The sequence below is a fragment of the Anarhichas minor genome, unplaced genomic scaffold (genome assembly GCF_050575085.1).
Source record: "Anarhichas minor isolate MPS153535 unplaced genomic scaffold, ASM5057508v1 ptg000028l, whole genome shotgun sequence".
Lineage (NCBI taxonomy): Eukaryota > Metazoa > Chordata > Actinopteri > Perciformes > Anarhichadidae > Anarhichas > Anarhichas minor.
Genome location: NW_027466474.1, coordinates 6421953 through 6448904, shown reverse-complemented (window position 1 = coordinate 6448904; position 26952 = coordinate 6421953). Strand labels below are relative to the sequence as shown.

Genomic DNA, 26952 nt, shown 5'->3' with positions numbered 1-26952 from the left:
CACACATTTTTGGACACGCTTCCCTAACAGTTACATTTCCAAATAAATGTGAGAAAAAGTTATTTTTTTCCTTTTATAAACAGACGCATTGCCGCTTGGTATTCACACAGCCTTCACACTGCCTGGATTGTTTGTCCCAAGATCTGCCATTTTTGTGTCAGGTTTCCCAGACGCACATTGATCTTATCATGTGACCTTGCTGCAGGTGACTCAGGATCCTCGCATGGTGCTGCCGCTGAGGTGGGAAGAGCTGGAAGAGGTTGAAGGTGCAGACTTTCAGCTGGTGTTCACCTCTATGGCCAAACAGATCCAAAACCTGCTGACACAGAGAGACACACAACTGGAGGTATGTATACAAACACACACTTAAAGGAATATGTTTGACTTTGGAGAATGTGCTTTTTTTGCTTTCTTGCCGAGAGTGAGATGAGAAGATTAATACCACTCTCATGTCTGTTTTCGTTGCTAAAAGGTAAAGACCTGGACCTAAATAATTACCCATATCTGAGTTTGTTGTCTTAATTTGACTCCGTCCTGCATTTTTGGTCTTTTACCAGTTTTTGTGGGATTAAAAGTCATTATTAAAGAGATTATCTCTGTATAGAACAGTTAATACTGTTCTAAACCCTGAGCTACAATCTTGATATGAGATCAGAGCAACATGAGATATTCAATTTTGATCAAATCCTTTCCACTGACTCAAATAAGCCTGGATGTGTGTAAACATATAAAACAAAGATCTTTGTCAGAAAACAAACAAAAGTAATTTTGCATATATTCTTTAGAAAGGTGTATAAACACTATATTGACACTGTCAGTTCAAAATTAACATTGACATTATTACTCACAATACGAAACATCTTTTGAGTATCCAACTTAATTTCCAACAACAGTATTCATTTTAGTTTTGATGTAGTTGATATAATTCTCCTATACTTTAGCTTGCGTGTCTCTCATCCTTTCCCCAAATCTTCCTTTCTTTTCTTCCCACTTCTCTCTCGCCCTTTCTCTCCCAGAGTATAGCAGAGCTTTGTCGGGAGCGAGAGGTCCAGTCTGACTCACCCACGGCGCCCCTGGGTGGTCATAGCGAGGAGCCACCCCAAGGTCTGGCACTCCAGCTGGCAGACAGCAAGGCCAAACTCCGCCGCCTTAAACAACAACTGTGAGTGTGTGTGAGTGAGTGTGTGTGTGTGTGTGAGTTTAGAAAAGTTGTGATAAAGGTCAACTTGAAAAATTTGCAAATGATTTTGTCACACAAAACTGTGAGTTGTTACTTAGCAACGAGTAAGATACAAATCAGGCACTCACTGCTTTACTTTATCACGAAGGTCAATTATAATTTCTGCATAGAAGTGTCTTTTTTATCATTTATAGCAGACATAATGTTCTCTCACTTTATTTTTTTAGCAGCCAATGTATCACACAACAAAACATCAATGAAAAATAGTGTAATTGCATTGTTTGACTTTTTTTTTTTTTTAGGGAAGATAAAGGTGATCAGATATTGGATTACAACCTGGAGATTCAAACCATGGAGGACCAGCTCAAGAAACTTCACAAAGAGGTACGGACTGAAACCTGGTGCTCTGATTTAGTTTTTTCTCTGTCAAAGAGAAAGAGATACCCTTGCTTTGGATACAGGGAAAGACTTTATCACACATAAAGCTTAACGAGTTTGGCAACGGCTGTGATATACTGTATATTAGGCCTGAAAGAACAATACAGCACAGCCAGCAGCACAAAACACAGGTGGCTTTTTTAATATCCAATAAGTCAATTCTCCTAGGTTATGTATTTAGCCGCAATCAGACAACACACATTGCAGCCAACTGCAATTTCGCCCAGAAGAACATTGTTGTTAAACTTCTTACTCAGCTAAACTTGACAGTTTAGATGCTCAGAATCCAAAACAAAACAACAACAGGAATGATACTGGATAACATGAGGCCTTCGCCGAATCATTTCCTTGTATTTTTGTATTGTAGTTTTGCTAAATTGACTTACAAGAGCTTCAAACAATGTTCCCAAATCACACAGTTTGGAAGATTTGTGGACACTATTTTGTGCTACAACAAAATATGGAGCATATCTTCATTTAAATTGCTTGAATATTCTGTCCAATACTGCGTAGCTCTGACCTTAATCTAAACCTAGTCCTAATATTCACTTTAAACAAAAATCTTGGTGATTGTATTAGACTTTGTCAACGTTTGTTAACTGCAGATCTTAGATCTGTTCACAACCTTCTTTGACCTCATCCCCATTGGTGTGTGTGTGTCTGTGTGTGTGTCTGTCTGTAGAACCGTTCTCTGCAGGGTGAGGCGAGGGGCATGCGCGCACTGCGGGATGAGCTGGACTGCGCCCGAGAGCGAGCTGCACGGGCCGAGCAGCTCCAGACTGAGCTTCAGAGCTGTAAACACAGATTGCGCAGCCTGGAGCTCACACGCACTCAGCTGAAGGTACACACACACACACACACACACACAGCTCACTACACGTTCTTCTGAATAAGAAAACAAGCAGCACGACAACATTTACACCATGAAATACATTCAAATTGCTTTGGCAGTAAGTTACATATTTTAATCTCCCATACAGAACAAAATCAAACAGACTCACAATGACTCTATACACAAACATATACACATTTATATGAACATTACCAGTGAAGGTCACTTCAAGAAGATCACCTTTTTAACTTCCCTGAGTAAGTACTTTTTTTTTTTTAAAGAAATACTACTTAATATATTCCCTCTCACGGCCCTGAGCATTTCAATTAAGAGTGAATATGAACAATTCTGAAGCTCAAAGCCAGAGAATGAGATTATATTGTGTGATGTCATCAGGATTTACAGCCTGAAGCTGCTTCATTGACAAAGAGCAGGAGTAGGTCTTCAGATATTGGAGCTTTTACACCCAAATGAGATTTATTCTGAAGTAGTATAACTATTCTGAGGCAGAAAATGTGCTCATACTCTTGTAAAGCACCTCACAGTGTCCTCACTGTCACCGTCTCAGTCTCATTTAATTCATTCCACCTCCATACTGCATCTCTGTGACAGCCCACATTAGCTGGCAGGATCCATTTTTCTTGTGTTTATGTTTGCAATAAACTTTTCACAGTGATCTCTTGCATAGTTGTTAAAACCAGTACAGTTAATGTTGAATGTTTACATCTAGAGGTGTTCTCTTTTAAAAGAAAAGTACAACCCACTCACTTCAAGAGTGATTTAGTTTTTATTACATCTTCGGTTTATTCGCATCGTTGCGGTGGTCATTCCTAGGTAAGAATAAAATATAAATATATTACTCAAGAGGTTGAATGCGAGAATAACGCTAAGAAGAAAGAGGGGGCAAAAAACACAGTCTGGTTGTTATCGACACTTTGGATGCGCTCACTTTTGATTTAACGACTAAGTCGAGTGTTTAAACTGGTCAAACTGTCGGCTTGTTAACAACCAGTCTGATCGTCCAATTGCTTGTGTTTCTTGCCCTGTCCGACTCTGTTGTAGCAATGTTGCTGTGTTTCTTGAGAAAAGGTTCCTACAACTGCTTAAAAATGATGGTGAAAACCCAAATTGCCCTTAGCTGCCACTAAAAAGGCAAACATGTGGATCAAAGATAGATTATCTCTGAGGGCTGCAGCAGCAAAAGACACATAGAAACAATCTGATTCTCTCAGCAAATGTTTGGCCTGAATGTCTACCTGGCTAATGTCTGACTAGTATATAATGTTTATATCACTACATATAGTCTCATGCCTCATGTCTGTCTGTGCATGGCGCCCCCTGTAGGAGCAGCAGCAGCTGTGTGCAGCACTGCAGGAGACCAAAGTTCTTCTGGAAGAACAGCTGGCCGACGCACGAGCGCGTTGCTCCTTGCTAAGGGAGCTCGAGAGGGACAATCTTCTGCTGCGTCATAAAATCATAGACGTGGAAGCGGTTGGTGTAATTTAATGATTGTGTTTTTTTTGTAGATTCTGTCTAAATACGTATGCTACTGGCTGTATTTGTGTGCGTATGTATGTGTGCAGTAATATGTGAGGAAATGCCATATGATGAATGAATGCCCTTGTGTGTGTACGTGTGTGTGTTTAGGATCGGGACACCGAGAGGCAGCGGGTTGATGAGCTGCTGGAGATGAACATGAGCCTTGAGGCGGACCTGAGGCACAGCAGCAGCAGCGGCGGCGACAACTTTTCTGCTCCAGTTCACCGACGTTTCCTCCAATCAGAACTGGACTCTGACGAAGAGCTGAGAGACCTGATTGGTCAGAGCACTTGCCTCTCCGCACCTTGTCATTTAAGACATTTTAATTAACTGATAAGAGAAAATATGTTGGGGTAATACTGGCCCACAGGTCATCAATCAACAATAACCGAGTGAATCTCTTCATATGTCCATTTCTCTTTTCCTCCATTTCTCTTTTTCTGCCTCTCGCGCTTCATTTTTTTTCATCTTTCGCCTACTTTATTCTTTATTTCTTTCTCCGTATTTCTCTCTCAGATCAGAAGCCGCTGAGCGTGGAGGTGGGCGAGGCTTCGACACTGATGCTGCTGGGAGCGGAGCAGGAGAACTCCGAGCTGAGGAGACGACTGGAGGAGCTGCTGGCCCAGCAGGAGGTCAGGGTTCAGGGGTTCGAGGGTGATGACTGGCAGAAATGATCAATACAAGTTTACCGGTACTCCATGATATGTAAAGTAAATAATAGAGCTTTAACATGTCTGTAGTGTGCTTTATGGTTGATATGATCATCGTGACTTGGTAGAACAAACCATTTCAGGCAAGAATCTTTAATAAAAATACCAGTAGACCCACCTTTCAAGTTAACCAGGCATCACTAAAGTCAGACGTGAAGCTCGTCGCTATCTGAGTAAATGAAACAGGAAAAGCAGGAAGCAACAAATGGAGGAGTTAAACATTCATCTCCTTTTGCTTCAGGCTGATTCTCCAGATGCAAAGGATGAGCTGGCTTGCCTGGAGACGGAGCATCAGAACACACTCGGAGAGGTGAGCTGAAAGGGAAATAAACGTTGCTACGGACCTGAATTCAACAGAAACCTGACTGAAATAGTTTCTGGGAGACTGCTTTGTCAGACACAGTGTTGAGCAACATTAAGCTTTTTTTAAATGACATTTTATGTAAATAATCGATACATTAAATGATTGCATCCCTATAAATGTCACACAGAGTATGATATAGAAACTCAGTGACTGTTTGAAATGCCAGTTTATACTGTACTTTTCCATAAAAATAATATAAGTGCGATCATTGGATATAACTCAGACACAAACATCTTCAGCAGCTGCGTCAGCGGTATTGAATTGTAAAATGGATGAATCGACAGATCAATAAAAAACACGGATCCCCTTTGATAGCAGTGAAGCTGTTCAAATATACAAATGCGATATAAATCTTTTTTCTTTTTTAGTTTTTTACATTGTATTACATATTTTCTCTGGATTTTATATTGTTTATGATGGCTCCTGCCTGTCATCTGTTTCAGAGTTTTCTACGGTTGTTTGTGCAGAGTTGTGCCTTCATATTCTATTTTTACAACCAAACAAAAAATAATTTAAATCAATCACTAATTGCCCGTTGTAAGTAAGAACAAGAAGAGAACAGTCTTTTTAAAAAGGACAAAAAATAAACAGAAATGCAGGAGATCTCACTTATTATAAACTCCTATTTCCTTTCAGTTTCAAAACTTGAAGAATGAAAATGCCACTTTGAAGCAGCGCCTTGAACAGCTGGTGACCAAACTGCAACAAATAGAAGACGAGAAGAAGGTGGAAGGAGAGAAGAAGCCAGACAGAAAGGAGGAGATGAAGGTGGAGAGAGGAGTCCAGGGCTCTGAATCCTGCAGGGGAGAGGGGGAAGGAAGGGTGAGGATGATGAGGGTGAGAGAGAGAACAGGAGAAATCATTGGAACCCCGAGGGAAGCAGGAGTTGGGGAAGAGGTTCTCCATGTTGAAGGAGAAAATGAAGAACCATGCGATGAGGACGTTGAGTCCAAAAGGAGAGGAGAGGCAGAGGGAGGACAGAAAGAGAAGGAGAAAGAAATGCAAATAAAGAAAGAACAGACTGCTGTAGCAACAAACTCCGAGATCCAAAATCACTCAAAAAGTGTAGAAAATAATTCAGAGACCACAGCTGCAGACCAGGATGTTTGTTCCCTGTCTGGTGCTGATGTGGAGCTTCTGACGAACCGGGTCCAGGAGGCCGATGAGGAGGCTGACCGACAGGCGATCGTGGCCCAGGACCTGCGCTCCAAGCTGGGGGAGCAGAGCAAGAAAACCTGGGAAGCTGAGCAGAGGCTGGTGGTCCTGGAGGCCGAGCTGCAGCGTCTAAAGAAAGCAGCAGAGAGTCTGGGAGACGCCCGCAGGCAGATAGAGGTATGGATGGATGGATGGGTGGGTGCGTGGATGGATGGATGGATGGGTGGGTGGATAGATGGATGGATGGATGGATGGGTGGGTGCGTGGATGGATGGATGGATGGGTGGGTGGATAGATGGATGGATGGATGGATAAATGGATGGATGGGTGGGTGGATAGATGGATGGATGGATGGATGGATGGATAAATGGATGGATGGATGGATGGGTGGGTGGGTGGATGGATGGATAAATGGATGGATGGATGGATGGATGGATGGGTGGGGTTTTGGTGGGTAGATGTGTGGGTGGAAGAAAATGTGCTACTAGAGATGTTAAGATCATGGATATTTGGTTGGTTTGATGGATACATTTAAGATATATTGTGTTTAATAACATTGTGGCAAGTGTTGATATTTATGTAATAATTCATAGAGCAATTCAGAAGGCAGCTACATGGATTCATTTTAGTATTTATAAAGTTGTTGATCTAAAGAGGAGTGCCTTTGTTTTTAGCCATGCTAGTGGCATCGCTCTACAGATGGCGATGGCAGTCTGATGATTTTCCACCATTTTGGTTCAGACTGAAATATCGCAACAAATATTGGACTGATTGCCATGAAATCTGATGAAAATATTCAATGACCCCAGACGATGAAATTCCTGGTTTTGCTCGCGATTTATTGAAATTAATTAATTGGATTGTTTACCAATCAAACGCCCTACGTTTCTCTATAATAAGCTTCAAGTTACATTCTTTGACAATTATATACGAGTTCCTTTCTTAGAAATTATAGCGAACTACGTGGCCCATAAAATGAAACCTTGTCCATCAAGCGAGTTTAAAATGGATACATACAGACGTCTGTATTAATAGATAGTTCCCCAGCTCAATATCCTCCCGTCGTGTTCTCAGGGTCTTCAGTCCGAGGGTCTGGTTATGGAGGAGGAGCTCTGCCGCCTGCGGAGCCAAGCAGAGCTTCACAGGATGCAGACCACGGTCATCGCCACCCTGGAGGGAGAGCGGGCTGCACTGGAGAGAGACAGGGACATACTACGCAGCACCATGGACGCCCTGCGCACCGCCCAGCGCAAGGTTGAAGAGTACACATGCACAAACACACAAACACACGATGCAGCTGTGACACCAAACATTTTCATGACCATGACAGATGTCATTTTACTTCAGGGGAGTTGGATGAATGGCAGGGAAATACATGAAGAAAAGTACAAACCAAATTAAAGGGAGCAGAGTTTTTGTGATGTAACACAAGCCCCCAGTAACAAAAATGTATTATATTTTTAATAGCTGATCTTAATATTCTGTAATCTCTTTAGATACTTACTTGGTTACATTAAATACATTACTATAGGGGCTCTGCTTCCCAAATGATTGTGTTTTGTCTTGCATTTATATCTGCAGTATAATTATATTATTGCATCGAGAAACTGCTCAGCAGGAGTTGGATTTGACAGCATGAAGTGAAGCTGATGATTCAAGCTGAGAATGAAACAATGTTTTCATACACACAGTTTTGCGAGATAGAGTCTGTTTTGAACTGCGATTTTCACATATTGACATGAAACATATCAAAGGTGTTGGCACAATTTATTTAGTGCATTTCCCTACATGAAAAACCAAACTAAAAATCTAATATTTGGGACACTCTTTGCAGGATGTAGACGTCTTTGAGATCTTCTGAAAAAAATGGATATGGAATTATGTATTTAATGTGCTATTTGCAGTAAAATTGCAAGACAGAGAAATTGCAAGATAAGGAGAAGAGCAGTGCTAAGTCAGCATTAAAGAAATACCATAAAAGGGATTTGTGAATACCTCCCATTCAGAGAGAGTTGTACTTAATTCTCCTTCTGATGTTGTAATATGCCACTGTATTACCTGCCCTCTTTTTATAAAGACAAAATCCACTCTTTATTGTAGATATTGTGTCTGGACATCAACTAACCTAAACAGTACTGTACATGTTTTTACAGTCATGTTTCTACTGTCTGAAATAGGCAGTTTCCAATTAATGTGTTCTGATATTACACCATCTAGCTATATGATCCCATCTAACTTTGGAAAAAAACAAATATCACTTAATGCAGATTAATGACACAAAGATTGATTGAATTTGCATTCTAAATCTGAAGATTTAGTAAGATTTAGTTTCTTAGTAATAAGAAAACTGCTCCTTAAAGTAGCATTAAAAGTTCCCCGTGGAGTCATCTTTACATTTAATGTAACTCACCAAACACTTTGAGTGTTATAATATCTGTCATAAGTTGTCTATTGTGACCCGTCTGATTTGTGTTTCATTAATTGACACTGTGCATGTTTGACCAAACTAGTTTCACTTCTGGGCATTAATAAAAGTCTCTAATCCAAAGTGGAGAATCAATTAGCATTAATCATCCATCTTGTCTCTTTTCCAGAGTGACCAGCTAGAGCTCTCCTCTCAGACTCTCAGGGCAGAGGTGGAACGACAAGGTCGGAGTTTGGAGACTTCTCGTCGTCGGGAAGAGGAGCTGGAGGCAGAGCTCCGTGAGGCAACTGTGGAGGCCGAATCTCTGGCCCGGGCGCGAGACCAGGCGCTGCTGGAGGCGTCAAGGCTGGAGCAGGAGAAGGAGCTGTGTCAGTCGGAGCTGGACAGCCAACGGAAGGAAGGGAGGCAGAGAGAGAGAGAGGCAGCGAGGCTGAGGCAGCAGCTGGAGAGCACAACCCTGGCTCTGGAGCACAGCAACCAGAGAGCTCGGGGCCTGGACGCTGAACACAGGTACACACACACACACACACACACTCCTGTTCACACACTTAACCCCGATCACAAGCTGAGGTACGCAATTAACTTTACAAGGCATCAGAGAGAGCTACTTGGCTGCACCATGTATTTATCTTTAATGTCAACTCTATCCTCATTCAACCTGTGTCTGACCCATGCTGCTGTGTGTGTGTGTCTGTGTGTCTGTGTGTGTCTGTGCGCGCAGCCGTGTGTGTCAGCAGCTGTCTGAATCCAAGGAGCTCTGCACTCGGCTACAGGACCTTGAGAAGGAGTTCAGCACTCGATTAACCAGCATGGAGGAGGGTAAACAGCAGCTGCAGGAGCAGTATGCAGATGCTCAGGCCAAGATTAATTCACTGTCCCAGGTTTGTTTGTGTGTGTGTGTGTGTGTGTGTGTGTGTGTGTGTGTGTATGTGTGTGTGCTGTAGCTATGACGTGGTAGTTTAGTCACTGACTGCGGGGATGTAGTGGAGGGTAAACTCATCCACACTTTCTCACCTTATCTAGACAGCAGAAAATCCTTCTATAAACTGTTGATATACATTTATAGTAATAGTCCATCCTTTAATGGTTCTATGTTTGTCCTGCATAAGAATTCAGTGTGTTCATACAGGGAAAGGGACAAATGTCAGTATTCTCAAAGAATGCAATTTCCATACCAAATTTGCTGGATCTTTCTGTGTTCTGTTGATGGACACTATTGTCCCCTCATGCAAAGCACATGTGAAATGGAGACTCTGCTCACAGGTTGGAAGTGTGTTTTCCTGAGTGTGAAATGTATGCACTGTATAGTGTCTTTATGAATTCCCACACTGGAACGAAAACACTATTTTATGCTGACAATCCAAAAATGCATACATGCTAAATACTGTGGTGCAACTCTACATCTGTCAGTGATGACGCAAAAATGATGATGATTAATAAATGTCCAAAAAGCTTATTCCACACTGGAAAAAGTATACATTAATTTCTTGTCTACTAACTATTAACTTATACTGTGAGCATTACAATTATTCTTACTGTATATAATTAGTATGCAGTATGGAATTAGGCAACAACTATAGTATTAAAGTGATCATATACAGATTGGTTCTTTTAGGAATGTATCGACCAACAAACTCTTCTGAGTAAAATTAGTCATGCATGTATTTGTGCTTTTGATTTGTCTTTGATGTAGATCACTGTTTTATTTTCCTCAGATTCTAATCTTTGAGCGCTGCATTGCCTCTTATCTCTCTCTTATCAGGACCTTTCCAATGAGCAGGAACGTTCCCAGAAACTGTCCACTGAAGTCGAACGTCTGTGCCAGAAACTACAGAAAGCTGAGGCTGAACTAAAAACGACAACCGGTTCTCTCAACCAATCACAGGAGAGAATAGAGTCGCTCTGCCAGAGCCTTAAGAAAAGTGAATCTCTTCTCCACTTGGAAAAGAGAAGAGGAAGTGTTGAGGTGGACACTACGTCCAATTCAAATTCAGACTCCTCAGACAAAGCACACATTTCTCAGACACACACCCAGGAGACGCCACATCTGGATCAATCCCCTGCAGCTGGCAAAGGTCGTGATCTTTCCTTGACCCATGGTTATGCCACAGGAGAGACAGAGAGGCAGCTGAGTGAGCGGTTGATAGAGCTGGAAAGAGAGGTGTGTATCTGTGTTTAAATACATGTTTGTGAGTGATGTGAGTGGGATTTTCTGGATGTCTGCTTGGTTCGGTTCAGCTCCTGTGTGATGGAGATGATCTATATTATGTTGAAATGCTTGCTCTGGGGATGCTTGAAGACTACCAATTCACAGTAGGCCGCCACTTCCACGAGTGCAGCACTTTATTTCCAGGACTACCACTTTATCTCTGCTCATCAGTTTTTATAATGTCACCTCGGCTACTGTTAATCTTCCTTATCTCTTCTGCTGCTCTCTTGCTCTCGCTCTTACTTTCTCTCTCTCTCTCTGTCTCAAACACACATAGACACACACATAAACTCTAACATCGAGCTGTAAGGAGATTACAAGTACAAAAAGTTCAAAAGTATTATTAGACAAATGTGCTGAAAGTAGAAGTAGAAGAACATTCTGGGATTGATTTACTATTAGATTATTAATACTGATGCATTAAGGCACATTTTACTGGTGTAGCTGCTCAAGGTTGAACTGGTTTTCACCACTTTATACAGTATATTGTGAGTTAGTTCGTTTTTTCCAGTGGTTCCCAACCTGGGGGTTGGGCCCCCTCCTAAAGGGTCACAATATAAATCTGTGGGTCATGAGATGATAAATGAGAGGAGAAAGAAGAAAAGGGAAAGTTCTGCTACACAAATTTATATTCTTTTTAAAAATATTTTGGGGATGCTTTCACCTCTTTGGGCCTCAAACTGTTGATAAAATGAAACCATCTGAAAGTCACACGCCAATTAAACCACTGCTTTAATCTTAAACGATGTATTGTATTTTGTAATCTCTTCATATGTTCTTTAATGTAAAATCTTAAACTGAAACATAACTTAAGTAAAAAACATATTTTTTCGCTCTGAAATGTTGCGAATTAAAAGTAGAAAGTACCTAAAAAGTATACTTTCCACTACTGACATGAAAAGGGAAAACGGTGAAGTGAAAAGTAGGAAGTCTAAAGGAGCAGTGAAAACAGTAGTAATCCCCGGTGTAGCAGTATGATTCAGTCAGGCGCTGGTAGGAAATGTGAAAGAATCCGAAATGAAAAAGTTGTTGCTGTGCCAGCAATTTAAATTCACATTGTTTTGTTGGGGTTGAGCCGAGTTTTGGTGTGCCTCAAGCTCATTTTTGTTTTGCATAAAAACACCAGATTTCCTCCAGTAATTTTGCAAAATACGACTTTGTCTATTCATTTTGAATATATCAATCCTATTTTCCAATCAGCACACTTCAAGCCAATAACAAATACGTGTGCAGATTTTCTGATTGGATCATAAATACTCGTGCAAAAATTCCACCCACTGAAATCTTGTAGAGTATCTTGATTACAAACATCATATGTGGACTACTAGTATATATTTGATATGTTGTACATTTCTGCATAAGCACAAGATGAAATTCATCTGTGTTTATACATTGACTCAAATGTCATAAAGCTGCTACCTGACTGAGCGCTTTATAAAGGTCAGCTGCAAATGAGGTTCAAATAATATGGATATTTTGAGGCACACGTGACGTCAAAGGTAGCACAGCCCCTGAAGCAGATGCCTCTGTACACGGCTGTGGACACTATCTCCATACGAAATTTTTCTCTCCCTCAGAAAGCGGTGGTGATTGCAGAACAGGAGGCTTTGCTGTCGCGGCTGTCTCAGTCCCAGGAGGCATGTGAGCACCTTAAGGAGCAGCTGGAGGCTCTGCGCCGGCACTCCCTCAGCCTGCAGGACTCCTGCACCAGACTACAGACACTCAACACCCAGCTGCAGGTGACCAAACACACAGATGGAGAACGTTATTATATCTGAAATGATTTACTCAATTTGGGATTGAAGGAGCATATTGGACTACTATCAATTAATCCTTTGGTTTACTTAAATTAAGACTAATGGACACATTTTGATCATGAGACCCTTGCATTGAATTTGGACATAGCTTTAAAGGATATATTACGTTATTTGACTCCCAGACTGCGTTAATGTAGGGAGACAGCATATTCTTTGCTTTGCTAGTGGCATGGCTCTGTTTATGACAGTGTCTGTTTGTCTGTTGCTTGGTCTTGGTCTTATTTCTCTGTTTTAAAACACACACAGGTGGAGCAAGCATCCCTAAGCTCCCAGCATGCAGCAGTGTTGGCGCGCTGCAGTGAGAGCGAGGCCCGCTGTGCGGCTCTGGAGGCAGAGTCCAAGGTGTGGGCGCGGGAGCGCGAGGAGTCGGTGGCCAGGATGGAGGCTCTGAGGCGGGACCACGATCGGATGACTGCTCTCCAGCAGCGGCAGGAGGTGGAGCTGGAGGAGCTGCTGGACAAACACTCTCAGCTGAGGAGCAACAACCGCAGCCTGGAGGCTCAGCACCGGGAGGTGGAGGCCAGGTACAAACACACACTGACTGCATTCAATTAGACCCTAATGTCTTCTTCCATCCTTGTGAGGACTTTTAGTTCACCCAAGAACAAAAATATACACACAAATCCAACTACACAACCTTTGAAAACACACACTTTCTCTCTCTGTTTCATACATTTTATGACATCATTGTTTCTATGTTTTCTGTGTTTGTAATCTCAAGGTACAAGGAGCTCTTGGACGGAAAATCCCAGCTGGATGAGAGAGAGCTGGAGGTGAAGATGGAGAGAAAGGAGATGGAAGCAGAGGCCCAGAGGAGACTTGAGAGGGAACGAGAGCTGGAGAGGCTGAAAGAAGACAACGAGAGGTAACGAATACACTCACCAATCAGTATCAAGGTAATGAGATCTGCTCATCCCTTTTCTCCTCTCCTCTTAGCGCATGCATGTTGCCTTGACTATGAAGGAGCAGCAGCATTAATGTTTCTATATGAAGCACAGGGAGCAACACAGGAATTGGTTTGAATACAAATGTACTTTATGAATGCACAGAATGCATTTTGATTTGATCCTGAAAGCTTTTGGGTACAAAACAGCAGCACAGACTTAAGTGGCTCAAGACAACAAAAACAAAAAAATGTAGGTTTGTTTGGATATTTTATAACCTCAGTTCCAAATCATCCAAAAGCAGAACATTTAAAGGCTTTTAGACACAAGATATGAATTCATTCAATTTTTATTATCTTGATCACGTGTGTGTATTTAAGCCACAAACCAGTCTTGCTGGAGGGTCTGATTACATCTTATCTACAGGGTGGTGGGTACCGTATATAATGATGATGATCGTCATCATTATAAGATACTTGTGTGATGATTGATTCATAATCACTGTCATAATGATGTGATTGATTACTCTAGAAACAGGATGGACTCCTCCTCCTGGTTGACAGATGAAACATGATCGAAAATACATTAGTGAAATATAAAATACGTCCTTAGACCCGTTTATTAATATAATGTTCTCGCTGAATTTCATTAATTTTTTCAAAGTGACAATCAGTATTGTCATAATAATAAGGTATCAAATGACAAAGTGAAAACAATGTGACAATAATGGTGGTAGTGATAAACTTACAAAGAATGATCACCTTTATATATGCAGCTCCTCTCGGCTCTACGGAGATTTATAGTGCGTTTCAGCTCATTGTTTAGTCGTCCAGCAGCAACGTTACTGTTCTGGGGCCCTTTCACGGCATCGACTGCAGCACGCAGCTGTTTTCAATAATACAAACTCTAAATCCCACTGTACACTCCCTACTCAGCAGACAGATACAGATAGGGACTAGCTGGTGAACATAGTGGAGAATTTAGCAGCTAAAGAGCAAAGTATTGGAGGAGTTGGTGGAAACCAAAAAAGAGAAGTTAATATTGGACTTATACTAATCAGTAGGACAGAAATACGACTCTATATGAATGGTAATGTTGCTCAGTAGCTGCTGGATGTATAAATAAGCAACTGTTCGCTAACACGTACACAATAAAAACCTAATTACGTCAATGTTCACAACTCGTTTCTGCTGCCACTAAGTGGCCAAAAAATCAGTTAATTTTATGTTTTTTGTCTTCGATGATTGCAACCCTATTAATTTGGAGTTTTGGACCATTGGTTGGACAAAACAAAGACATTTGAAGAGGTCACCACAGGCCCATTGTTTTACTATTTGCTTGCATTATACATAACAAATGTTTCATTGATTAATCAATACTGAATGCAATCATTAGTTGTATCTCCAAAGGAAGAAATATGGATAGCGGCCGATTTGTTTAATGCTGAGCCATGCTGTACACTGGTTCAGTTTTAACTTTAACAAAAAAAGTTTCACTCCAAAACATTTTGAATCCACATTGGGAGCATAAAATGTTCAATGTTTAATTACTAGATATTACCAAATTTCCCCCACAGTGACCATTAAGAGTTTCATCCACACTCATTGTAGTTCTCACTCCAAAACTAAACAAAGCAAACTGCTTAGCTGTATGTTTTTTAAGCAATGCTGTAAAACCACTGACTGGCCCCATCATGTGTTCTTCAACCTGTCCCGAGATGATATCAGATTTATTTGTTGGTTGTTTTCTGGCTCTGTGATCATAATGTAATATAGTGCTGAGCTTCAGTTAAAGAGCACTTACCAAACAAATGACACACAACACTTCACAGGACAAATAACAGTGACAGCGGTGAGTAAAGCCCGGCTGTGTGTCGATGTTTCAGGCTGCAGGCCCAGCAGAAGGAGGGGTTGGCGTCACAGGCGGAGCTGCTGGCTCAGGGCTCGGTGCTCAGGGCCGAGCTGAGCAACTCCCAGCTAGAACGGACACGACTGGAGGGGGAACTCAGCGGCCTGAGGGAAACCAACCAGAGCCTGGACATCAGCAGCGCCCGCCTCACCAGCCAGTACCAGGTATTAACCTGAAATGTATTTACACACCTGGAGATACACACAGGTGTTCTGTATTCAAGCTGCCAGCCGACCATTGACATGCAAAAAAGGGATTTAGTGCTTCACAGACACCCTAATACATTACCCTCTTTGTATAAAATAATAGATTTAGTCTAAAGATTATTGGGCAAAATAAACCAAATGTATTAGGTCTGAATTGCAGGTTTTAAAGATAATTGTCCATAGTTGTGGTCATTGAGGAACAGCTTGATAGAAAAAGAAAATTTCAGATTAACAAGTCAGAAAAATGATATATTGGGCCAAACTGAAACTGAATACCAAGTAGTGAATAAAGAGTTGAACCATCTTTGCCTCCAGAACAGCTTTACTCTTCTGTGCAATGCTGTCAAACGAGCGCTGAATATTGAAAATGTTCTTCAACCAGCAAAGTTTCCAGTCGTTTGAGGGGCGAAACAGGTGGAAATTGACTTCCTGTAAAGGGTTTAAGAAGTCAACGAGCAGATCTTACGTTATGCTGCTGCATCCAGCTGCTCATGAACCCTGAATCAAAAGCTGGTACAGGAGTTCTGGTTTGCAGATAGATGTGAAGAAATGTTGTACAAGAAGAAGCAGATACACAAAATCCCTGCAGCATTCAAGACATGCGTAGACCAGTTCTCTGGATTATTGTCAGTTGGTCGCACCACAGTTTTCATAATCATCTATAAAATGTCAAATAGACATTTTTACACTTGCTAATCATAGCAACGCAACCGTGCAACATGCTGTAACTTTACAGGTGAGTAGTTGAGATCAAAATGAAGGCAAGGTTCGGAGATGGGTGTGGTCAGAGCAAGGTCACTTGAAGTAGAGGGGTAGGAAGTGGGGAAGGAGCCATTACCCCCCCACCCCCCCGTAATACGCTCCTGGCCCGATTTGGCAGTGCGGGGAAAACCCAGCTGCAATGGTTTGATTCTTTAATTGGTCTCTTCATATTTGTATTGTAACTTTTGTATTTTAAATGTATGTTCTTGACTTTATGCAGTACTTTGCCTGTATTATATTATTTTTTCTGAATATATTCATTGTATCCACCAAACACTAAGGCAAATTCCTTGTAAGTGAAAACCCACTTGGCAATAAACTTTATTCTGATTCTGATTAATGCAACAAAAAAAAAAAAAATGTGTTGCACTGCAGGTAGTTAGGTTTTGATCCTGGGAACCAGACACCCAGGCTTCTCATTATAGTGTTTTGTAGAGAAGTGGAGAGGTAGCAAGGCTTCGGTTTGATCAAAAGGAAAAGTTACGTTTGGAGACTGTTTGGTCTTGCAATTAACCTGTTGCAGCAGCTGTGCTAACTGATGGCACTGCAGGGGATTAAACAGGACTGCGGCTATGAAAGGCAAAAATAATTGGAAACAGAATTACAAATAGGAAATTGTGAAAGATGTTCATGTAAAGGTGCAGCCGTAACTTCTTGTAAGGTTTAAAAGATTCTAAACTGTGTTCAGATGTTAAGAAGGATCACCTGTTTTTAACTTCTTTCACAAAGTAATTCCATTCATAGATGATGTGGTTTTGTGTGTTAGATTTTGACGTTAACTCTGCCTTAAACAGCATCTTTGTTCATTTATGAGACTGCCTTTCAGTCATTTAGTGCTGCTGAGCTCTGACCTTTTGCTTCACAGTTTTGTCAGGTTTCATTAAACAAGTTTGCAGCACCAATGCACCAGCTATTCAGTCACCAACAATTGGGTCTCTTTGTATCTTGTTTGGTTGCTTTTGACATCTTAACACACTATAAAAAGTATTTAAGATTTAAAGATGTAACATTCAATACTGCCGACTACTTTTCAACTATTTCTTAATGAACCTGTATAAATATTTCTGCACGTCCATTGTGTGTTTTCCCTCTTTCACATTTGCTATTCTTGTCTACATTGATGGATATCTGTGCCCTAACACACACACGCATACAAAAACTAAATATTTGTATCTTACCAAATTAATTATTGTGATCGACACTTATTGTCTCGTGTGTGTAGCTGTTGACTCAGCTGAAGGGGAACATGGAGGAGGAGAACCGACACTTAGCAGAGCAGAACCAGGGCCTGCTGAAGGAGAACCGGGCCTTACTGGAGCAGAGCCTGGAGCGCCGAGACCAGCACTACTCACAGCAGAGGGAGTACCAGTCAGTACACACACACACACACACACACACACACACACACACACACACACACACCTTATTTTGTTTGGAATTACTAACAAAACAGAATTACTGAAAACAGAAGCATATTGAAGAGGAAATCAGGTTTCCTCACAAGAAGACATTTAACACTGTTCAAATTAAACTTAAGTAATGTGTGTTACAGAAAACACTATTTGTTAACATTGTAGGCGGTAACACGGTCTGTATTCATATCCAGGACATAAAAGCACTTATGTAGAGATTTGAGACTGCGAGACAACAATTTCACAGTACAACAACACTTTGCAGTCGTCCTTTAAAATGATAACCAGACTAATCAGATTAATCCAGAACTAATAGGGAGCATGCAGGGCTGGTTTCACCTGTTAAGTGTAATGAGACACATTTCTCACAAATTAAATCTTTTTGCAGCTTAATTTAAAGCTTTTATTCTTAAAAACAATTTTTTATCCACCACGGTTTCACTAGTTTTTCTTAAATAAGTGAGAAAAATGTCACTGTAAAAATAGCACATTTTAGTTCAGCAGCCTACCACGCAGCCGCCTTTAAAGATGGAGTCAGCAACTCGGGAGAAAGATTGTTGATATTTTAACGAAACACCCAAACAAACAAAAACAGAATGAAAGCAGAATGAAAATGTGTGGAGCCGGACCATTCTCCAGAACTGACACAGCGCTGTGGACGTCTGACTATGCATGACTGCCCTTTTGTTTGTTTGTTTCAAATCCTCAGTGCATGCTGGGATAATGGGATAAACAGGATAATTAAGTATTCACGATGGAAGGATCTTGGGTTTGACTAACAAGAGTTTATAGATGTAGCCTTTATTGTGGCATGATATCACTTCTTTGAATCTTTGGAACAAACACAAAAACAGTATGTATCTGTTTGTATATGTGATTCACGCAAAATAGAGAAATATTGTTTTATCTTAAGAAGGATTTTAGGGTAACATTTAGGTTGCTAAAGGTTAAAGGCACCCTGTGGAGTTTTCAATCATAAGTAGCTATATGAAGTGAGTCAATGTGAGTGTGTTCACATTTTGCTTGTCATTTCCAGGAGTGTATGGGCAAGAGCACACAAAATCGCAATATTCCTGCCTGCAGTTGGCAGTAATGCACCAAGAAGCGTAGCAATGCACCAGGAAAAGACAAGAGGAAACGAACACGCTAGAAAACATGGATTGGAAAAATGCAGGCTCCAAAATGTCAAAAAAAGGAATTGCATTTAAGTCATTGGTCGGGCTTTAAGGATACACACAATGCGTGTCTGTGAGAAACAATAAACATAAATATAACTTTTGTCTAGAAGAAAACACCACAGGGTGCCTTTAATAGGAAGGGGTACTGGGGATACAACTGTATACTATAATTGTTAGGTCCAGTTTAATTTACATCTTTTCACCTGAACATTGGGCGCACTGAAGGAGGTAAAGCTACACTTAACGTTAATAGATCAAATGACTGTTGATTTGTGAAAGGGGTTGTTTGTAGTGATGAACACAGAGTCATCACTACCCTCAGTTCAAAAGATAATTAGCTAGAAACTCACAATCTCTAATATCAAGCACTTCTAATGATGTAGACTGGACCCGCTGTTGCTCCAGACTCCCTCTGGGGGCGACCTCAAGCGTGTCAGTGAGACTTGAATCCATATCAAACCTGACTCGTACCGGTGTCGCCCTCTCCACTCCTACCTAATACAAACATTTTAATGTTATTGAAATAAGAGAGCTGTTCTGTAGACATCACTTAGATTTAGCTCTTGAAACCACTTCAGAGATCAAAAAGATTTTGTGTTTGTTCCAAAAGCTTTAACTGAAACCTCAACAGATTCCCTGATCAGTATTTTTTCCATCTAAATTATTTGATGAGGTATTATCATCCCGAGGTCTGAAATTCAGAACCAAAGGCTTACAGTGCATTTTTAGAGTAGTTTATTTGAACTGGAGTGTTTATTCTTGCAGTTCAGGTTATTTGAGCAGGAAATGCAGGTCTCTGTCCTGAGTCAAGTAAACTGTAGTGTGGTTAATAAGGAATGACAATCTAATCTAAACTAACACTCGGATCCTAAATAGGGTGGAAGTTCATCATGAAAAGATAAAATCACAAACTGGATGACATAACAGTCTAATCTGCTACATAGCAGTCCATGTGATGGCCAAACACAGAAATGTACAAAATATCACTTGTCCAGTTTGGCTAAGATTTAATGGAAAATAGTTCTAAGCGTACCTTATAAGATAAACTACCTTATGAACACAACACTTTTGAGAGTGTTTTCAACAGATTGAAAGACACGTCACAGACGTCTAGGCCTCCTGCCTCTCAGTCAGTCTCGTCTCTTTATTTTCATTGAAGAAGTGTCTGACTAAATGTATTCCAGACCTTGGTAAGTGCAAAAGACAGTTTAAAATGTTTGCTTTACGAAATCACTTTTGTTGTGAGTGACGCAGAGCAAATGATGCAGTGACTTTGTCCTTCCGAACTTAATGTTGCAGGAAATGTTGTGAATTCAGTGGGCAAACATGTGAGGAGGCCTCGTAAGCTTTCATGAAATTAATTGAACGGGCCTTCAAGAGTGCTTTGTCAAACTAAACTTATTTAATACATTTGATACTGATCTGCTGCCAGATAGATGCTTTGGTTTGTAGCTGATGCACATACTGAGGATTTATAAGAAAGGACAGAGAAATAACCAGAGCCAATGGCCACATTATTACAGTGGAAAACATTCAATAAACTGGACTTACTGATCAGACATATGAAAACAAGATGAAGAGTCTAAAACCACGATAGCGTCTCTGTGAGGCTGTTCAAGGCACAGTGGTGCTTTGAGCTAAATGCTAATGTCATGCTAACATGTTAATGCTAAGCAGATATACTGCTTACTATGTTCAGCATCCTAATTTAGGGTGTTTAGCGGCTGAGGCTCGGGAGCTGGAGGGGGTCGTCCTTTAATCACAATGTTGGTGGTTCGATCCCCGCATGTCGAAGTGTCCTTGAGCAAGACACTGAACCTCAAGTTGCTCCCCGGGTGCTCCTAAAATGCTTAGAACGGTCAAATTGTATGTATGAATCTGTGACAATCCCAAAAAGTTTAAGTTAGCATGGTAGCATTAGCCAATTTGCACTAAACACAAAGCACAGCTGGAACGTCATTATCCTCAAATTATTTACAATTCATCCTGAGAGCAACATGAATAAAATTCATGGCAATCAATCCAATAGTGTTTGAGATATTTCTCTCAAAACAACAAATATGAGCCTTATGGGGGCGCAAGAGGAGAAGTCAGGGGATCATCAGTAGGCTTCATCCTCTGGGGATCACGAATATCTGCCAGTGTGAAACTGTCATGCTCAAAGCAGAACTTGCTTTGTTACTTCTCTCAACTGTATTTGCAAAAAACAACTGAATAGCCTTTGAAGGGTTATACAGTCTGGAGCAAAGCTGTGGACTGATCGAACGATGGACCAACAGACCTTCATGCCGCTAGCATGGCTAAAAATATACGCGGGCCTCGATACTGACCGTTGCTCACCTCTGTAACCTTCCTGATCTGTTCCGCTCATAGCTGCGTGTGTCAGTAACAAGCGGTCTACTCATATTTTCAGCAACTTTGTGTTCAGTGTTTTTATTCTGAACCGTCTTCTATGCAGCACACAGGCTATTCACCAAAGTCCTGCTTTATGTCTGTCCACACAAACAGCTTGAACCCTGAACCCTCTGCTCACCTGCAGCCCGTGAACATTAACATCCACACACACAGTCTCATTTCTGATCTTCTGGTTTAAAAAGAGTCCAGTTTAAACAGCACAGCGAGCTCCAATTCTCAGTAGTGAGTTTACAGGAATGAGCTGATTCATGCACATCAGCCACGTTACATACCCACTTTCAGAATAATCCCATCAACTTGCACGGATAATGAATGCATGAAATGAATCAAACAGACTTTCCTACTCAGCTGATGCTTCCATGTGTTTCTCTTCAGGGAGAAGCTGAGCGAGCTCCGTCGGGAGAAGCAGAAATTGGTGGAGAAGATTATGGATCAGTATCGAGTCCTCGAGCCCAGCATGCTACCTCCATCCAGCAAAGCCAAGTACTGTATATAAATATATAAATATATATAAATACACACACACCTACATCTGTGCATTTATACATTACAATATCCCTGCAGAAGACAAGGGGAGGCAAATGTGTTTGTACAGCACATTTCATACACAAAGACAATTCAAGTGCTTTAAACAAAGAAAAGAAATACAGTGCAGTGCAAATGCATAAATAACATGAATTTATACAACATTTTAAAGGAATTGTACAGATAAATAGAGTTTAGTTCAAACAAGGTTAATAATGATGGAATTAAATTATGTTTTTAGTCAGAATACAACAATGTTTTACTTATTTATATCAATAAATATAATATTGTGTAGGATTGAATCTACTCAATTTTATTGCATTATATTGGAAGGTGTTTCTTATATTCTCTCCACCCCATTAGGTGGACAAAATATTAGTAACACCACTTTAACCCCAGCATCAAAAAGTCATGGTACCATCAAAACCTAAACCGTACAAACACAGGATTTAATTTGGATTACTTGTTTTTAATTCATTGTTGCCATTTTAACATTTTCGTTACTCTGATGACAGTTGGCAAGCGCGTATGAACCGAGATAGCTGCATGCCAAAAACACAACATATGTCAATGCTTTGGCCTTCAGGTTACTGTTTTATGCTTCTTCACTCTCTTCATGTTGTTGTTGGGCTCTGAGAGGTGGCAGCCTATCAAAGGTGTTGACCTTGAGCTGAATACAATGCAACCATTTGGATTAAATGATGATTTTTCATTCAAATTGTTTGTATTGTTATGAAGCCTTTGCTTCCGGACCGTTTGAGAGACGCAGGATATTTCATTTCCCCGTTTTGTATTTTGTGTGGCGTTTCGCTCTCTCAAGATTACCTTGTAGTCTGAATATGTTATGGTTCACAAGTAATTGTTAGAAGGGAGCCTCAAACTGTGTTCAGATTACATGCTACATTTTCACTTTGTATACAGAATCTGTTCTGTTAGATGTCGAGGTTTTACAGCGGTTACAGTGTAATATGTGTTTGTATAGTCCCTTCAATGAAAAGCTTCTAATAAAAGCTCCCCCCCCCCCCCCTCCCCCCACACACACACTTCTTCGGATGATGGCTGATTCTCTATATGAGGAGGAGGATTTTTTTTTCCCTCGCGTTGTGTTTTCTATCATCTCTAAGCCACTGGTTTCTTGTGAGTGCATCATGATCAAATCTGTGAGGACGATCTCTTTCTGTTCCTCTTAGTGTGGTACCACACAATAAAAGGAGAAAGAAACCACTTGTGGCGCTTTCATGAAGGCTTGTTTCCAGAGATGCTCCAGTATATGAAAATAAATTGGTAAACTGAGGTGCAGCTATCTCAGTTCATAAGTTGTTTCGCAGAACACCTCAATTCGCCGAATTCATTCTGAGGAAGCGTTCCCGTCTTTCATTGGTAAGCAGTTTGTACCGCACATGTAAATGTAAGAGTTAGGATTGTTGTGTACAAATGATCCAAGTCTCATAGAATTGCATTTTCTCCTTAGTTCTACAAATGAATATGGTAATGACATTTGAACTATAACATTTACAAATAGATTTTCTTGACGTCATGGTACAAAGTGCTTTCGTTGGCACAATAAATGACGGTTGGCTCGCACCTTTAGGGCCATTTTATACTCATTTTGAAAACATGCAGCCCTTGTTACACTTGGCATCCTCCAAGTGTTTTCTGAAGAATCACACACACACACACACACACACACACACACACACACACACAAAAACTCTTAGCTCATTCCTCTTTGTAAATGGTCCCTGTCCTCTGTGTCCTCGTAGGAAATCTAACTGGATTGCGGACAGGATGAAGAAGCTAATCAAACCGCGGGGAGGAGGAAGAGAGGGACGCGCCCTCTTCACAGCCCTGGGCAGCGTGGAAAACCTGGCCGACAGCACTGAATTTACGTCAGACACACACACACCTCAGCCTGGTGAGACCACACACACACACTCAGCCCAGCACACTACCTCTCTTTCTTTCTCACACACACACAAACACCAGCCGACTGGTTTTCACAAAGATATGCTCACATGCTCACCCCATCAAGCGAGTCTACAGGCATGCATACAAATCATCTCATGACTACCAAGTGTGGTCGGCATTGATACCACTCTCTTCCCGTTAGATCTCTCCCTATAGAGTGCCAAGACTTACCGAGGCCGGCTTTCTCTGCTAACCACATGTTGAAAGGAAAATATTCACAAGACTTCAGCCTCTTTTAATGCACCTTGACTGTGGAATGCATTTTACTGGCTGAGAGAGGGGGAATAAAACTCTCTGCAGACATTTTCAAAGCCAAGCTTTAAGCTCAAACCTGCATTCATGATGTTTTCTCTCTTTTTGACATACTGTCATTGTCCTCATTTAATTTATTTTTTCCTCGCATTGCGTTTTCTATTATCCCTCCGTAAACCCAGCCCTCTAAACTGTGTGTCAGGACCAACACCGGGAGGCCTGTCTCGTTCTGTTCCTCAACAGGAGGATTGGTGGTTTTGAATCGAGCCTGCGTCCCAGAAAGACTCTCGATATCTGAGCTACACACCTCAGTGGACGGAAGAGAAAATCTAAAGATGCTGCATGGAGCAAACATTGTATATCAGTTAAAAGTAATTTGAATCCCAGTTTTTGAGGTGACATTTCCCACAATTCAAACATTTAACCCTGAAACTAACCCGCTTCATGGTGTCTTACCTTGACCTTAACCACTGGCCTCAGGTCAGTTTTTGCAGCTGGTGTTACAACTCTGAACAGACTGGGGCACAGTGAGTTCTGCCTGCAGTTCTTTATCTCATTAAGTCAGAACTTATAAATAATGTATATTATTTCAATTTGGTATAATGTACTGTTAAATAGGTTAGGATTGCCTTTTTGAATATTAAGATCAGGGTTCTATCCATGTTAAGCTGTTTAGTTAACTGTGTTTTAAATTCTCTAGAAAAATGTACTTAATAAAAAGATGTATGCATTTGAACTACTTACTACAGTTTAAACAGCACTGATTACCAAGTTAGACCATTATATGGTGGCACATTTTGAAAGTAGCATTTTTACCAATTTAAATTTGAGCATCATCAGTATAATTGTTATTTGAAATGCCATATTGTCTCAGAAAAAGGTTAGGTTGCTACCATTCAAACGCATGCGATTACATTTATAGCGTGCATTTTTTGTGATGCATCCCAGGAGGAATTGCAGTTGACAAATGCATGGATAGAAACTCAGCATATGTGCTTGACGAAACTACATTCATGTACTTTACAAAGCATGTACCCTTTATTGTTTGCATACAACTTAGAATTGCTAAACAAGGGGTTTAGAAATGAGCACTTATTAACTAAACAGTGCTTTTCTACATCACATTCACACACTCAGAATGATGGTTGGCAGGGCTGCCGGGCCATCAGGAGCACATTTTCTGGGTCTAATGTGTTGCTCAAGGACACTACGACATGTGGACAGGAGGGGTCAGGAATCGAATAACTAATCTTGCGATTAGTGACGGACAAGCTCTACCACCTGAGCCACAATTCATTTATATCCCTAATTCATTTCGGCATCTTTCATCGTCCCTGGAACTGCATTGGAGGAAAAAGTAAAGTACCTTCCTGGTTTGTGCTTTAAAGCCGTCAGCAGATTTGTCCCACCTGGTGGCACACAGCGAAACATTTAGCACTGAAGACAAATGTTGAAAACCATCATTGATTATATTATCTCAGCATGAAGGAGCCAATAATTTACTGATGTCAAAATGTTAACATTACTACCATGGCCTTTGTATGCACATGGAATTTAAGTAATATTAATTTTGAATTGATTTCATATTGTTTCAGACCCCCGCAGTGCTCCAGTCTCTCCCTCTCCCATGAGAAAAGCTCCCTCCCAGACAGAGCTGGACATCTCGGCTCCAGGGACTCCATCCATGCGCGGGCGTCGTAAGCTGGGATCCCGTCACGGCTGGGGGGGGCTTGGGTTGGCAAGAGCAGGTTCTGGAGTCTCCCAATCCTTCAGTCCTGGTGACCACAAAACACCACCCCGCCTGCGGCTGTGCTCCAGCCAGAACTCCGCTGTCCTCTGGGAGGGACAAAGACGCGAAGCAAATACACCCCAGGCAGCAGACGCACTGTTGAGCAGTCAGGAGAGTGTCGAAGGGGATGAAGAGGTGAGGTGGAGAAAGTGGGATGATGAGGATGCATGTCCATGTCTGTACTGGCCACCATAACAAGCCATTTAATCAGGTGTTCCTTTAAAGGACGACAATAGCTAAATAAGTAAGAAAATGCTGAGATTTTTTAGATTGAATTTTAAATTAACAATATATTATAACAATATAAATATTATTTATAATAAAACATGTATGCGCCAATTAGACTGATCTTCTCTGCCTTCCAGACAATCAACACTCCAGTGACGACACCACGACGACCTGAGACAGAGCAGTCGACTCTCAATTAAAAAAACAGATATTTTTATGCACTCCTGGCAAAATGTTTTGATGCAGCTTTTGATATGTCTGATATGACTATTTTAGATACGAGATCCTTCTAATGTATTTTTAATAGCCTACATGGATGAATACATCCTTTTGGCAATAGTTAGTGTAGTTAGTTGTGAACCATCTTTCTGCTACACTGTATATATATAAAACGTTATTAGTCAAAAATAAAACTGAATACATCACTTAAAATATATTTTTTTCTTTACAACAAATCAGTTGATAAATTACATGAAAACTTAATTTTTTCACTTTATTTATCTTTTACTTAGATTGATTTTTCTTTGGTTTTGCCACAAATGTTTATTCCCTGTTTTCAAACTGCTGTTTGCTTCCCATTTCCTACCAAAAGTCAGCATAAGTTTATTTTAACTAGCCTATGAACAATCATCCCCTAACAGAATATACATTTTAGCCACATCAGGATCTTTCCCATAACCAAGTTGTTTTTGTGCCAAAACCCAACCATAGCTGCCGTACTTTTATATTCCTTTTTACACTCCATGTTAATTATTG

The 26952-nt window shown here is 40.8% G+C and overlaps 1 protein-coding gene across 1 annotated transcript in view; it reads left to right on the top strand.

Moving 5' to 3' along the window:
* Nucleotides 1-26628, top strand: part of ccdc88b (coiled-coil domain containing 88B) — a 37083-nt gene extending 10455 nt beyond the window's left edge. Inside the window, exons 7-28 of the mRNA XM_076103140.1 lie at nt 206-346; nt 1017-1162; nt 1483-1564; nt 2301-2459; nt 3795-3941; nt 4098-4269; nt 4506-4621; nt 4941-5009; nt 5700-6395; nt 7293-7472; nt 8813-9153; nt 9365-9524; nt 10406-10804; nt 12430-12591; nt 12916-13193; nt 13391-13534; nt 15439-15625; nt 17652-17797; nt 21810-21917; nt 23723-23874; nt 25775-26103; nt 26334-26628. Coding sequence (XP_075959255.1) covers nt 206-346; nt 1017-1162; nt 1483-1564; nt 2301-2459; nt 3795-3941; nt 4098-4269; nt 4506-4621; nt 4941-5009; nt 5700-6395; nt 7293-7472; nt 8813-9153; nt 9365-9524; nt 10406-10804; nt 12430-12591; nt 12916-13193; nt 13391-13534; nt 15439-15625; nt 17652-17797; nt 21810-21917; nt 23723-23874; nt 25775-26103; nt 26334-26396 — 4377 coding nt within the window. The 3' untranslated portion in view covers nt 26397-26628. The remainder of the gene's footprint in view (nt 1-205; nt 347-1016; nt 1163-1482; nt 1565-2300; nt 2460-3794; nt 3942-4097; nt 4270-4505; nt 4622-4940; nt 5010-5699; nt 6396-7292; nt 7473-8812; nt 9154-9364; nt 9525-10405; nt 10805-12429; nt 12592-12915; nt 13194-13390; nt 13535-15438; nt 15626-17651; nt 17798-21809; nt 21918-23722; nt 23875-25774; nt 26104-26333) is intronic.
* The last annotated feature ends 324 nt before the right edge of the window (nt 26629-26952 follow it).